The 14,088-nt window shown below is 48.1% G+C and overlaps 1 protein-coding gene across 1 annotated transcript in view; it reads right to left on the bottom strand.

Annotated features, from left to right (window-relative positions):
• Positions 1–14,088, bottom strand: part of LOC137369533 (collagen alpha-3(IX) chain-like) — a 181,356-nt gene that overhangs the window by 20,681 nt on the left and 146,587 nt on the right. Inside the window, exons 30-32 of the mRNA XM_068030800.1 lie at positions 9,817–9,888; positions 7,113–7,148; positions 108–152 (exon numbers count right to left, since the gene is read on the bottom strand). Coding sequence (XP_067886901.1) covers positions 108–152; positions 7,113–7,148; positions 9,817–9,888 — 153 coding nt within the window. The remainder of the gene's footprint in view (positions 1–107; positions 153–7,112; positions 7,149–9,816; positions 9,889–14,088) is intronic.

Below are 14,088 nucleotides of genomic sequence, written 5' to 3' on the forward strand. Positions count from 1 at the left end.
ATTTCATAATGCAGTGAGTGTCCACAGCCACAAGGTGGAGTAAGAGTCATGAGCCATGTTGACAAATGCTCACTTCATGAGAGACTTGAATTTATTTCGTGACTTACCGGTTCCCCCTTTTCTCCAGATGCACCATTCATACCTGGTATTCCCTTTGAAAAGTAAAATTAAAGAGATTCAATCAGGCAGTTCCTGAGTCTATCGGGCCGTGATTCAGTGTCATTGCAGATAACTGGCAGTTGCAGGTGAATAAGCATTGGTATATTTGTAGATGTCATCCTCAGGATTATCAACCATCATTTCTTATTTACATCTTAGTTTTATGCAAGTTATTACCATGGTACTCAATCAGCACATTAATTTAATCCAAAGTGTTTGCTATGATAGATGATGAATAAATCAATTCTAACATTGCAACAATGACTACATTTCAAAGATACTACCTTGCCTGGAAGCATTTTGGGAGGTACTGAGATTATGAAAAGCACTATATAAATTCAATCCTTTTCTTTCCTTCATAATAACAATAACTTGCACTTTAGTGTGCTTATTCTAGAAAGATAGCCCAAAGCACTTCACTGAGGTATAATATTTAAAAAAAGGCTGTTGAGCTAAAGAAGGTGATACTGACAGGTCAAAGCTTGGTCCAAGTTGGGTGTTTATGGAGGGTATTAAAAGAAGTACAAAGCCAGAGGAGTTTCAGAGGGAATCCCAGAGCAAGGGCCTAGATGGCAAGAGGCATGATCACCAATGGTGGAGGAGGAAGAGATGCAGATGATGTCTGAGTAGAAGGAATGGAGAGTTGTGAGCTTGTAAGGTGGTAGAGGTTACAGAGATAGGGAGAGGCAAGGCTATAGAAGGACATAAGGATGTAAATTTTAAATTTGAGGTATTGGGGACCAGGAGCCAGTGTAGATCAGCCAGGACTTAAGTAACAGATGGGCAGGACTTGGTGCGGGAAAGGATACCAACACCAAAAATACTTAAGTACTTAAGTCTAGTACAACTCTTTAATGGTTCAGTTGGTGAATTCCATATACAACTGGGAATTAAGTGGCTATTTTGTGAAATTAAGGCTGTGAATGGCTAGCTGTCTGGCCCAAGTTACTTCTTCTGTCATAATGAACAGGTGACATTGCCCAATTTTCCAGGATGAGGTCATTTGAACAATTCATAAAGGCCTAGATTTGCTGATTGGCTTTAACCTGTGAATAATGGATGAGCAGCACTGCCAATGAAGAAGTGAAAAAGCTGCACCACGTTGCAAGAAGCCCACTTACTTCAAATTTGGAGCTTTTTCAAGGCTTGTGTGGCCAAGAGTGCAGCTCAAAACAGAAGGCTATGTATTTCCCCACTTGTGACTTGCTGTGAATTTGACACACTACGCATTTCACAACCATTGTTCCCAGCCAGTAATTCGCCATGTCACTAGTGGGACCATGCAAAATGGCCCCATACACTCCAGGGATGTTTCTAATTTGATTCCGATTCTTTGTTGGGTTCACTGATCCCAGTAGATGCATCTGCAGAGGTGCATCAATTGGTCGTAGCACTCAATGGTAGGGAGAGGGAAAAGAAAAAAAAGACATCAGATCTCCTGATTATGAACCAATGACTGCCGCAGGAAGGAGTACATTGTTGACATCAGTTGAGCCTAGCAGGAGGCTTGGCTGTAATACTGACTATCCGCCCAACATGAATGTCAAGTTTCAAGCACAAAGAGGAGGCCTGGATGAGATGGAGCAACAGTTTGATTCTTGCATGAATCAGCAGCACCTTCAGGAAAAGGGAAGGAGACTGGGTTGGGGAAGGGGAGCTTTCAGAACATAAGTACAGGAGAAGGCCATTTTACCCCGTGCGTCTGTTTCGCCATTCAATGAGAAATTGGCTGATCTGTGACCTAGCTCCATATACCCGCCTTTGCCCCATATCTCTTAATACCTTAAAAAAAAATCAATCAATCTCAGATGTAAAATTAACAATTGATCTAGCATCAATTGCTGTTTGTGGAAGAGCGTTCCAAACTTCTCCAACCTCTGCGTGTAGAACTGTTTCCTAGGGCTGAATTTTGCGACTAGGCCGGAGGTCTCGAAGTCAGGACCGTAATCAGGTGCTGCTTCCACTTGGGCAGGGATTGGCTGGCTACAAGCGATCTTCTGGCGGCTGCTCAATTATGAGTGGGGAGTGCGGGAGCTGACCACTGAAAGCGTGGGGTGAGAGATGGCAGAGGCAGCATTAGGTGACGCTGTGGCATATTTAAAAGGCTGCCAGCAATGCATATAATGCGAACTGCCTGGAAACCCGAGAGGTTTAATGCATCTTGTAGATAGTACACACTATTCTCACTGTGTGTCGGTGGTGAAGGGAATGAATGTTTGTAGATGGGATGCCAATTTAGTAGGCTGCTTTTTCCTGGATGGCGTCGAGCTTCTTGAGTGGTGTTGGAGCTGCACCCTTCCAGGTAAGTGGAGAGTATTCCATCATATTCCTGACTTGTGACTTGTCGATGGTGGACAGGCTTTGGGGGGAGGGGGGGGGGTGTCAGGAGGTGAGTTATTCTCCACAGGATTCCTAGCCTCAGACCTGCTCTTGTAGCCACGGTATTTATATGGTTACTCCAGTCAGTTCAGTTTCTGGTCAATAGTAACCATCAGGATGTTGATACTGGGGGATTCAGTGATCATAATGCCATTGAATGTCAAGGGGAGATGGTTAGATTCTCCCTATGAGATAGTCATTGCCTGGCACTTGTGTGGGGCGAATGTTAGTTGCCACTTATCAGCCCAAGCCTGGATATTGTCCAGGTCTAGCTACATTTCTCCACGGACTGTTTCAGTATCTGAGGGGTCGCGAATGGTGCTGAACATTGTACAATCATCAGTGAACATCCCCACTTCTGACCTTATGATTGAAGGGAGGTCATTGATGAAGCAGCTGAAGATGGTTGGGCCCAGGACACTACCCTGAGGAACTCCAGCAGTGATGTCCTGAAGCTGAGATGATTGACCTCCAACAACCACAACCTTTGTGCTAGGTATGACTCCAACCAGCGGAGAGTTTTCCCCCTGATTCCCATTGACTCCAGTTTTGCTAGGGCTACTCGGTCAAATGCTGCCTTGATGTCAAGGACAGTCACTTCCACCTCACCTACAGCCAGAATGGCAGATGGAAGACCCTGGGTGTCCCCACAGTTCAGCAAGGCCTCCCTATAGGTTCTCCTCCAGGCTAGAAATGCAAAGCAGGAGGTCTTCTTCCCCAGAGAGGGGAGGAGGAGACCAGCCCAGCTGATAAAGCAAGCCTGAGCGCAGATTGCAGAGCAGGTCAGCAGCCATAGGGTAACCCTGAACCTGGATCTAGTGGCACAAGCTTGTCAATGGCCTTATTCAGTCAGCCAAATTGAGTGCTCCATACCTCTTTCCTCTTGGGGAAACGCAAGAGGGTGCATTTGGTGGAGAGGGTGACCACCCAGTCTATGGCAATGTGGTCAGGCAGCAGAATATGTTATCAGAGGCATGGCTGTATCTTGATGAGAGGCGCTCATCTGTCATTGCTGATACCCACAAGGTCCCTCAAGAGTGGCCACATGCAGGAGGTATTTGTGTGTCCCTATAGTGGACAGCTGGCTGTCACCAGCATAGGCATTGTGCTTGACTCCATGCTTGCAGGAGAAAACAGCCCATAACCTGAAGGAAAGGGCCAAGACCAGTGAATGTCCATCCTGACCTCCATGGAGTAGGAGGCCTCAGTGCTGGCAGGGCAGCATGGCAGCCGTTCCATCGCTGATGGCAAAACAGATGTGTCGACCCAAGAGGGTGAGTGGCCACGTGCAGGGACACAAGTGTGCGTCTGGCACACTCATAGCATAGAGCTCATGTGTCACCCACTGTAGGGATAGTTGGAATGCCACAATGGGAAGCACATAACCTTCAATCTTTCTATTCTCTCATGCAGTTCAGGCAGAACAGAAATCCAGAGAGACCGGGGAGAGCTGGCCATCTCTGAGGAGGAGGAGGGAGCCTCAGAGGATGCAACATCACATCATCCTCCCGCACCCTCCTCCAGCGTAGATACTATCATGCAGTGGGTATCTGTTCAAGGTTAAATTCGGGGACACAATCTGGTGAGCACAGCACAGACGTGATCGAGCAGCTGATGGGGGTTGTGACAGCTGAGATCACAGACAGACACAGGTCTGTGGGTGGCCAGGCCGATCCGGAGCCCAGATTGATGATGTGTCTCTGGAGTCATCGGCAACATTGCAAATACTGCAGCTTGAGGTAAGGGAACATCTGGCGGAGCTTCCAGAGGCTAACGCACCCAAATGCAAACAATGGAATAGTCCATTTAAGCATTGAGTTCTGTCATGTCTCTGGCATTTGCACGTTCGGCTTCCTCCATCAATAGATTGATGATCCTCGTGGAAAGCCAGATCCATAAGACCAGTCAGTGGATTCTGAAGATGCGTGCAGACCTGTATGGCATCGCTTTATCCATGAGTTCTATGCAGCAGTGAAAAGGCAAGAAGGGGAAGAAGCGTCTGGAGTCTCCACCAGGTCCTTGTACTTCTCAGGTCTGCAGGAAGGTACAAGTGTGCCTTGCAAGGGAGGAGGAGCTGCCTTCAGTATCCGGGGCTTCTCTCATGGTACTCTTTGTGGAAACAGCAGCTCCTCAGCCCTTCTGCCAGTGACACCGGCACCTCAAATAACCGCGACAACAGAGGAGGGTCCTGCACCTATGCAGGAGCCCCTCAGCATGCAGGACCTACCAGGCCTCAGGCAGCCAGAGCATAACCGCCAAGGTCATACCAAGTCACAGGGCAGCAAGGCCAGCAACCTGCCCCCAACTCAGCTGACAGCGCAGGGGAAACATCATGTAGGAGCGCACGTAAGAAATTTAAAAGGGCACCTAGCTGCAATTGGGGCTCACGGGTGGAGACTATCAGAATGTTAAGCGTTGCATACCTTGTGCAACTTAATAAAGGATTAATGCATTTCTCGCTGCATCTCTTTCGAATTCTTGCTGCCCTTTGAGAATTCAGTTATACCCTGGCTCCCTGGCTGGTTGCGAGGGACCATGCCACTTGCGGTAAATGTTCCAACCTTGCTGTAGTGTGATGTGCACCTGGGCGCTGGGTGATGGAATGGAGGAGGCTGCAGAAAGGCAATGCTTTATTGGTATGATTCCAACAGCTAGTAACGGGTCATGTGAAGCATCTGTGTATTTGCACCTCCCGAGTCTCCCTTGCACGTGTCTCATGGCACCTTGCCTGTGGTCCCTGGAATCCCTAATCTTTCATCACCTAGTTAGCAGCCTCCACCTTCTCATCATCAGAGGAGGCATCGCGAGCCATGATATCCTCATTTTTCAATGCCTCCCTCCTCTGCAGCATCAAATTGTGAAGAACACAACAGACCACCGCGATATGCAAGATCCTCGCTGGGACATACTGAAGGGCTCCACTGGATCAATCGAGACATCTGAATCGCATCTTCAGAAACCCTATGGCCTGTTCAATGGTTGTTTGGGTTGCCCCATGCAGGTGTTGTACCTCTCTGCATCCATGAATGGGTTCCTCATAGGTATAAGTAGCCATGTCCTCAGGGGTAACCCTTGTCTCCTCGTATCCATTCCTGAAGGCGTATGGGTGACCAGAAAAGCTGAGGCACCTGGGACTGCCGAAGTATGTAGGTGTCATGGCTGCTTCGCAAGAACTGTGCACACACCTGATGGATCTGTTCCCGGTGGTTGCAGACCAGTTGTACATTGAGCGAGTGGAAGCCCTTCCTGTTGATGAAGGCTGCTGGCTGGTCTGTGGGAGCTTTGATGGCCACAAACATTCAGTTAATCACACCCTGCCCCTGGGGAAATCCAGCGATGGCCCTGAACCAGCTCAGCTTGATTGTCTGGATCAGTGCAGGAACGCACTTGTTCATCAGCCCTCTTAACTAGGGCATTGTCAACACCTTGATTCATTGTAATGCTGCAGACTGCGAGATCCCACACATCCCTCCAATGGATCCCTGGAATGATCCGGAGGTGTACAAGTTCAAAGTCATGGCAATCTTCAGCGCCATTGACATTGGGTGGCCACCACCTCCCATGTGGCTCAGCTCATCCTCCAGCATGCTACACAGATCAGTGACAGCATTCCTGGAGAGGCGCAGTCTTTGGAATCACTGCCACTCAGGTCGTTGAGCTTCAGACGGTAGACCCTCTCTGGAGGGTAGCCTCTCCTGTGCCCAGAAGGCTCATGTGCCCCTCTGTCTCCACCTCGAGGCAGGCCCTCCTGTTAGCCCTGATGTTGCTGATCTCCCAGTGCCTGTGCTTGGGCCTCCCTCCCTTTCTGCTGCTCCTCCTCCTCAACAGATCCATGAAGCCTGCGTAAATGAGGCTCCTGGCAGGTGCCTCTCTCAGTGTGCAAAGCCTTTTATGCAAACGGGACCCCCCACCCCAACAATTTTTCCCCAGTGCTCAAGCGCCATTGCCCCAATGGCAAGCTGGCAGCACGTCCCCGCAGTGCTGGCACCTTATCTCCCCTTCCTGGATTTGGTTGCTGCTGCCCTTGCTGTTCCACCCTCACCGGCTCTCACGATGGCTGCTGGAGAAAGCCAGCACTGAGCTCCCGCTTGCTTGTTGCCTCCTTTCAACGGGCAAGGCTCTGAAGCCCTGTGGTTCCTGTGCGCCATTTGCAACATTTAAAATCCCCAGTAAAATTGCTCTCAATTGGCCAATTAATTGCCCTAATTACTTTGCTACCACATCCATGTGTGAAGTCTTCCTGCCGTGTCGACCGCCATTGGGAAAATATGGAAATCATGTCCTGATTTTATGTCCCCCCACCCACTGCATCCGAGCCTGTTTCCAAAGGGCTTGGAAAATTCTGGCCCTAATTTCACTCCTGACATGACTGGGTCTAATTTTTAGAGTATGCCCTCTAGTTCTAGACTCCTCAACCAGTGGAAATAATACTTTACGTTCTCCTCCTTTACCATCAAAACTGAACCACGGCTAGGATTCTGCATTGAACAAAAATAAGTGAAAGACTCTCATCAGCTTTTGCTGGTTGCCTCTCTGAATACGAACACCTATGGATAGATGCACAATTATTTTACCTCATTTCCTTTGACACCAGGAATACCAGCAATGCCCTGAAAAGACAAATGTGGGTTAACAATATCTGAATAAACCAGCAGCAATTACCTAATGTGATCATCACTTCCTGGGGTTAATTAATCAGTGCAGGAAAGTGCATTTCCTTGAAATGATGTTCTGGGGGTAAACCCTTCAGATCATCACAAGCGGTCTGTTTCTGTGGTGTTGGCTTTCTTCCCCCTCTTTTCGGAGCTGACAGATTGACTTTCACACAGCTTGCACCTATGGGGGTATTTTTTAGTCTAATTTTCCCCATTTCCGTGCCTTTTTCCTGGTATGACCCTCTCTACCATTTTTAGCTATTTTCAAATTCTCCTGACCTTCCATTGATGTCTTTCCTTTGGCTTACTGAAATAACCTGTGATATCGGCAATTTCCTGCTTTTCTATTCAGCAAGTTGCAGGCGGTACCATTTTGGCAATTTTAGAAATGGGCACCATTGTCTGTCAGTGAGGGAGAGATGTGTGAAAAGTTTTCCCAGAATTGTTCATTTTTGCTACACTATGTATACATATTACACTTTACACTGTTTTGAAGTTGAATGCATTAATGTCAGTTGTAAAATGTGTCAAATTCTGCACTGCCTTCTAGCCAGACAGAAAACTTGTTTGAACAGAAATAAGTTGAATCTAATGACTGTATGACCAACCCGAATGCAGCACCATCACTGAATGGCCCGCATGCATTTCATAGAGGCTCGAGGTCAAGCCCTCCTCCCTTTTGCAACTCTGACTTCACAGTAGGCATCACAAAGAAGAATTTGCCACCATTTTTAGTGGCTGAAAGGTGAGTACGTGCTTCTCTTTTGAAATTAAAAGGGAGTATACAGTGTAATCCCTGACTAGACCCTGCTTCCAGGTCTTTCAACCCATTAACTTCTTTTCTGCAAATTGTGTATCTACATAGCATTGCATAGAAATTACAATCCAGAAACAGGAGGTTCAGTCCATCCAGTCTGTATTGGTGCTTATCCTCCACAAGAGCAGTGGTCCTAATCCTATGAGAGCAGTTATCCTAATCCTATGTGCTCGCTCCATTTCCATATTCATTCATTCACCGTTTCTTCAACCACCTATCTAACCTATTCTTAAATGTTGATATAGCCTCTGCATCACTAAATAACTCCAGAGCCTCAAAATCCAATGTATGTAAAAGGTTTCTCCTGGTCTCTGTCATAAATCTTAAATTTAATCTTATGTCTTTATCTCCTTGTTCTCAACCCCTCAATTACTGGAAACAATCTGTTTCTATCTGCTCTGTCCCATCCCTTCATAATTTTAAATATCATTATCAATTCACACCTTAACCCTAATTTTTGTGTTGATCTTTGGATTTGTATTTCCTCATACCAGGGAGAATCCTTGTGACTCTGCGCTATACTCTATTGCATGAATGCTCCCTATAATGTGGAGTCCAAAACTACAGACAGCATCCAACTTCGTCTTAGTAAGTTTTTACATGGCTGCGTTGGCTGGCAATGCAACCACGAGGTGACGCAGCGCTGGCACATGTGCAAATGCAGCTTCATCAACAGAAACGTCACTGTCTGTGATGTCTCAGGCAGCTGCGAGTAATAGAGATGGCGCTGCTCAATCAGACTCAAAAAAACGAATTGACCCCAAACCCCCTCACCCCTCAATGGTCGCAATCGCTGCTTCCACACACCCCACCCCAACAGTACCCTGCTCTCTTTCACAATCGCCTCTTCTTTTCCCCACTCCCTCCTGCGATTGCCGCCTCAATTGCCGCATTCAGTTTCCCGCTCCCTCCTGCAATCACTGCTTCTCTCCCCTGCTACCTCCAGCGCCTGCTTTCCCAACTGCTCGCCGCTCCATCCCACCCCTTCAGACTGCTCAACGCTCCATTCTCTCCCGTGCCTGTCTGCTCACCGTACCCTCCCGCCGCTCGCTCCCCGCCTCATCTCTTGGAGAAGTGGCGGGGGGGCGGAGGGTAAAGTGAGTGGAGTGCTAGCGGTGAGGTGGGAAGCAAGCGGCAGGATGGAGCGGCGAAGATTCAGGAGTGGAGGGATGGAACGATGATCAGTCGGGAGCGGCGGGATGGAGCACCAAGAGTCGGAAATGGTGGGATTGAGCAGCGAGCAGTCGGGAGCAGTCTCGAGCAGGCAGATATGGAGTAAATGGCAAGAGGGAGAGGGGAACAGAAGCGGCGACTGAGGCTATGACTGCGGGAGGGGACGGGGTACTGTTGAAGGGGATGGAGGCAGCAACCACGGCCATTAAGGGGTGAAGCAACACTTGCCCATCATTATGTCTGACATCATTTATGTGCTGACATTAACACACGCATGTGCAGACCTATACTGGCAAGATGACAAATGTTCAGATGCACTGATGACGTCGGCGATCATTCTGCGCATGCTCTGTGTTGTCAGGAAACACTCTGTTTTTACATATATTCACCATTACATTGCAACTTTTATAATCTATATCTCTTGCCAATTTATTTGCACTAAAACATTTGCGTATCTTCAAATGAAGAGTGTTAACCACAAAATTAACCTGTCTTCTTTTTTGACTAAATATGTCCTATTTCATTGAGTTTAACTTAACAATAATGAAAAATATTACGCTAATCCTTTACAAATACATATAATACATAAACTGAACAAATATTCCTCTACTTTTTAACTAATTAATGCCTTACCTTATCTCCTCTCCCTCCAGGAAAACCAAGAGGACCCTGAAGACCTGGACGACCAGAGTCACCCTTTGATCCCTATTAATCAGAAAATACCAATTAGTTGGAAAAATAAATGAGCTATGGTCATAATTCAATAAGGAGCTGCACTTGTACATAATATGGATCAGAGATAAGGTCAAAGCACCAACCTCCAACCCATATTCCTTTCAAGTGTTAATAACCACTGGAAATGTGGATTCATGGAATTGCGACAGGTTCGAGGTGAATGACCTACTCGTGGCTGTACATTCTTATGTTCTTTAAATTTAAAAAGAGTTTTGCAGGCACAATGGGTTCGCATGTTTTCTTTTTACCTCTGGACACCATGGGCACAGACTTGGTGGGTCGCGTGGCCTGCTGTATTCTAACACTTTATGATACTAACCCAGCATAGACTATCGGATGAAAATCGCCTCTGTGGGCTGTTAGGTTGCTATGTGAGATTAGCTTGGTCAATGTCAATCTAATGCTCAGTTAGTTTAGACATGCAGCACAAAACATTTCAAAGTATGACAGGAGGCCTATCTCATTAACATAACTGTGCCTGCTTGGAGTGTAATCCCCCACCTCCCAAGGATTCCACAAGAAATCTCTGGCAATGCAAAGAAGGAAGGGATCCAAGTGTAATGATTCTCTGCCCCTTTTCTTTTGTTGTGTCCAGGGCAACAGATATCAATTGTGGTCGGCACAGTGGCGCAGTGGTTAGCACCGCAGCCTCACAGCTCCAGCGACCCGGGTTCAATTCTGGGTACTGCCTGTGTGGAGTTTGCAAGTTCTCCCTGTGTCTGTGTGGGTTTTCGCCGGGTGCTCCGGTTTCCTCCCACCACCAAAAGACTTGCAGGTTGATAGGTAAATTGGCCATTATAAATTGCCACTAGTATAGGTAGGTGGTAGGGGAATATAGGGACAGGTGGGGATGTGGTAGGAATATGGGATTAGTGTAGGATTAGTATAAATGGAAGGTTGATGGTCGGCACAGACTCGGTGGGCCAAAGGGCCTGTTTCAGTGCTGTATCAAAAAATAAAATATTAAATTTAGAGCCCGGAGAATTTTGTTCAGTTACCCTTGGGGCTAGGGTGCAATTTCATAGTTTCCTTATCTTTAACGTCATGCCTCAGGTGATTAAATAAGCTACAAAACACCCCATGCCAGCGGCCAGAATTTTACGTGCCAGCAGAGGACCCACCCACCAGCTTAAAAGTCAGGGGGAGCCCGCCTCCACCAGGCCCTGAAGCCATGCAACGATTTTGCGTAGCCCAGACCCTTAACTGGCCTTGGACGGGACTTGCACTCTCTGAGGCAGGAAGTCCCACCTCTAAGCAATGACAGCCAATCAGCAGGCCAGCACCCCTTCAGTCTCAGCAGCACCACCAAGGGCAATGGCCACTCCTGGAACTGCGCCCTGCATGAGGAGCTAGAGGTACATCGGCCTCCATAAAGTGATTGTGGTTTCAGGCCTCGCGGGAGACAATCAGCTGCATCCCGGCGAAGGGGGTGTGGGGGGGGGGTGGGTCATTCAGGAGGGCGGGGGAAGGTGCTCCATATGATTGTGCTATTGGGATGGCCTCTGTGGGATATGGGGTGCCCGAGCAGGAGGTTCTGCCGAACTCGACCCACGAGGAGGCACCTGGTATTATCGGACGGCCTCCCCGGGTGCTGAAGTTTCCGGCCGCCGCTCATGAAATAGCATTTATGGTGGGAGGAGGCCCTTAAGTAGTAATTAATTGGCCACTTAAAGGCCTCAATTGGCTTGGTGGTCTGTTTTCGACCTCCCCCACTGCTGGTAAAATGGCAGTGGGAGTGGTAGACGAAGGGAACAGCAGCCCCTGCCTACCACTCGATTTGACAAACCCCCCAACCCTGCCCTGTCCTGCCTCCAGTCTGCCCTTGAGGGGCTTAAAATTCCAGCCAGTGAATTGTTCTAGCTGAGCTACACAGATTATGATGATCCCAAGTCCAATCTTGGGTCTATATTCAGTTTGTTGATCACAAGTGGTCGGAGCACTACAATTCACCTTAATGCTTAGATTGGGGGACGTGTGGAATTAGTCTAGGGTTCCCACTCCTCTGGCTGGATTTTATTCGCGCGCCGCGCTGTGCGGCAGCGCGCTTTGAACTCAGCGGCCTTCCGCGCATAATATCGCAGGGGCTGATTTAAATAGAGGAGGTGGAGCGGCAGCCCCCCGATGACGCATCCCCAGCAAGGGCGTCCGACACCATTTTTAAAGGGCTTCAAGCCCTGAGCAAAGATTTACATTTTTAAAAGTGCATTATAATAAATTATCAAATAAATATTTTGTGATGTAGGCCCTTCCCCAAACACGTCAATGGTCTTTTCATTGCCCAATATTAACAAATCTCACCTCATTCTCTACCCGGACTTTTCCCCCCAACCTTCTAACATTTGCCCTGCAACCCCTTCCCACCATCCCCACAGCCAATAAAAAGTGTTTTCCCTGCTCCCCCATCCCTCCCACCCTGAAAATGTTATTCCTCCCCACTCCCCACCAGGTTCTCGCCTTGGAACTTCATATGGAGTTCCGAAGGCGCGTGAGGTACAAACAGCAACCGTAAAATCGGCATGGGATGGCCGCCGCCAGCAGGTAAGTGTATATAATTTTGGTTGATTTGAACATGGAGATGAAAGCCCCGCCGCTTGCCACACTGAGGTCCGCCTGCCACCGGTAATATGGGGGCCCTTCTCGATGTCGGGGGTCGAAGCGGACCTCTCCCCGTAGAACTTTACAGGCTCCCCTGCTGTGCCCCTCATTTGTATCCAGCCACTCCTGCTGGAACTGAGTGTGTCTGTAAAAGTTTGTGTGAGGATAGAATCAGGTTTGACTGTGATAGTCCACTCATGGTGGTAGCACTTTCACCTCTGAGTCACAGGGTTGAAGATTCGAGTCCCACTCCAGAGACATGAGCAGAAAATCAAGGGTGACAGTCCAGTGCAGTACTGAGGGAGTGCTGCACTGTCGGAGGTTCCATCTTCCAGATGTGAAGTTAAACTGAGGTCCTGTCTGCCCTCTCAGTTAGATGCAAAAGATCCCATGGCATGCTTCAAAGAAAAGCAGGAGAGTTCTCCCTGGTGTTCCAGCCAATATTTATCCCTCAATCAACATCGTAAAACAGATTATCACCTGTAGGTTCCCCTCCAAGCCACACACTATCTTGACTTCAATATATTGCCATTCCTTCACTATCTCTGGGAGAAAATCCTGGAACTCCCTTCCTCGCAGCACTGTGGGTGCATCTACCCCACATGGACTGCAGCGGTTCAAGAAGGCAGCTCACCACCATCTCGTCAAGGGCAATTAGGGATGGGCAATAAATGCTGGTCTTGCCAGCAGTGCTCACAACCCATAATTTAAAAAATATCATTATCTCATTACTTTTGAAAATAATTCTTTCATGGGATGTGGGCGTCGCTGGCCAGGCCAGCATTTATTGACCATCCCTAATTGCCCTTGAGAAAGTGGTGGTGGTGAGCTGCCTTCTTGAACCGCTGCAATCCATCTGGTATGAGTAACACAGTGCTGTTAGGGAGAGCATTCCAGGATTTTGACCCAGTGAAAGTGAAGGAACGTGATATAGTTTCAAGCCAGGATGGTGCGTGGCTTGGAGGGGAACTTGCAGGTGGTGGTGTTCCCATGAGTCTTCTGCCCTTGTCTTTCTAGGTAGAAGACGCCACGGGATTGGAAGGTGCTGTCGAAGGAGGCGTGGTGAGTTGCTGCAATGCATCTTGTATATGGTACACACCGCTGCCACTGTGTGTCAGTGGTGGAGGGAGTGAATGTTTATGATGGTGGATGGGGTGCCGATCAAGCGGGCTGCTTTGTCCTGGATGGTGTAGAGTGTTATGCGTGCTGTTGGAGCTGCACCCATCCAGGCAAGTGGAGAGTATTCCATCGCACTCCTGACTTGTGTCTTGTAGAGAGTGGACAGGCTTTGGAGAGTCAGGAGGTGAATTACTCGCCACAAAATTCCCAATCGCTGACCTTCTCAAAAAGAAAGAGCATTTATGTGGCTGCCCCAGTTCAGTTTCTGGTCAACGGTAACCCCCAGGATGTTGACAGTGATGTATTCAGCGATGGTAATGCCATTGAATGTCACAACTGTTTGTGGAACTTTGCTGTATACAAATTAGCTGCTGCGTTTTGCACATTACAACAATAACTACATTTCAAAAAGCTTCATTGGCTATAAAGCAAATGGCAGGTCCCGAGATTGTGAAA

The sequence above is a fragment of the Heterodontus francisci genome, chromosome 5 (genome assembly GCF_036365525.1).
Source record: "Heterodontus francisci isolate sHetFra1 chromosome 5, sHetFra1.hap1, whole genome shotgun sequence".
NCBI lineage: Eukaryota > Metazoa > Chordata > Chondrichthyes > Heterodontiformes > Heterodontidae > Heterodontus > Heterodontus francisci.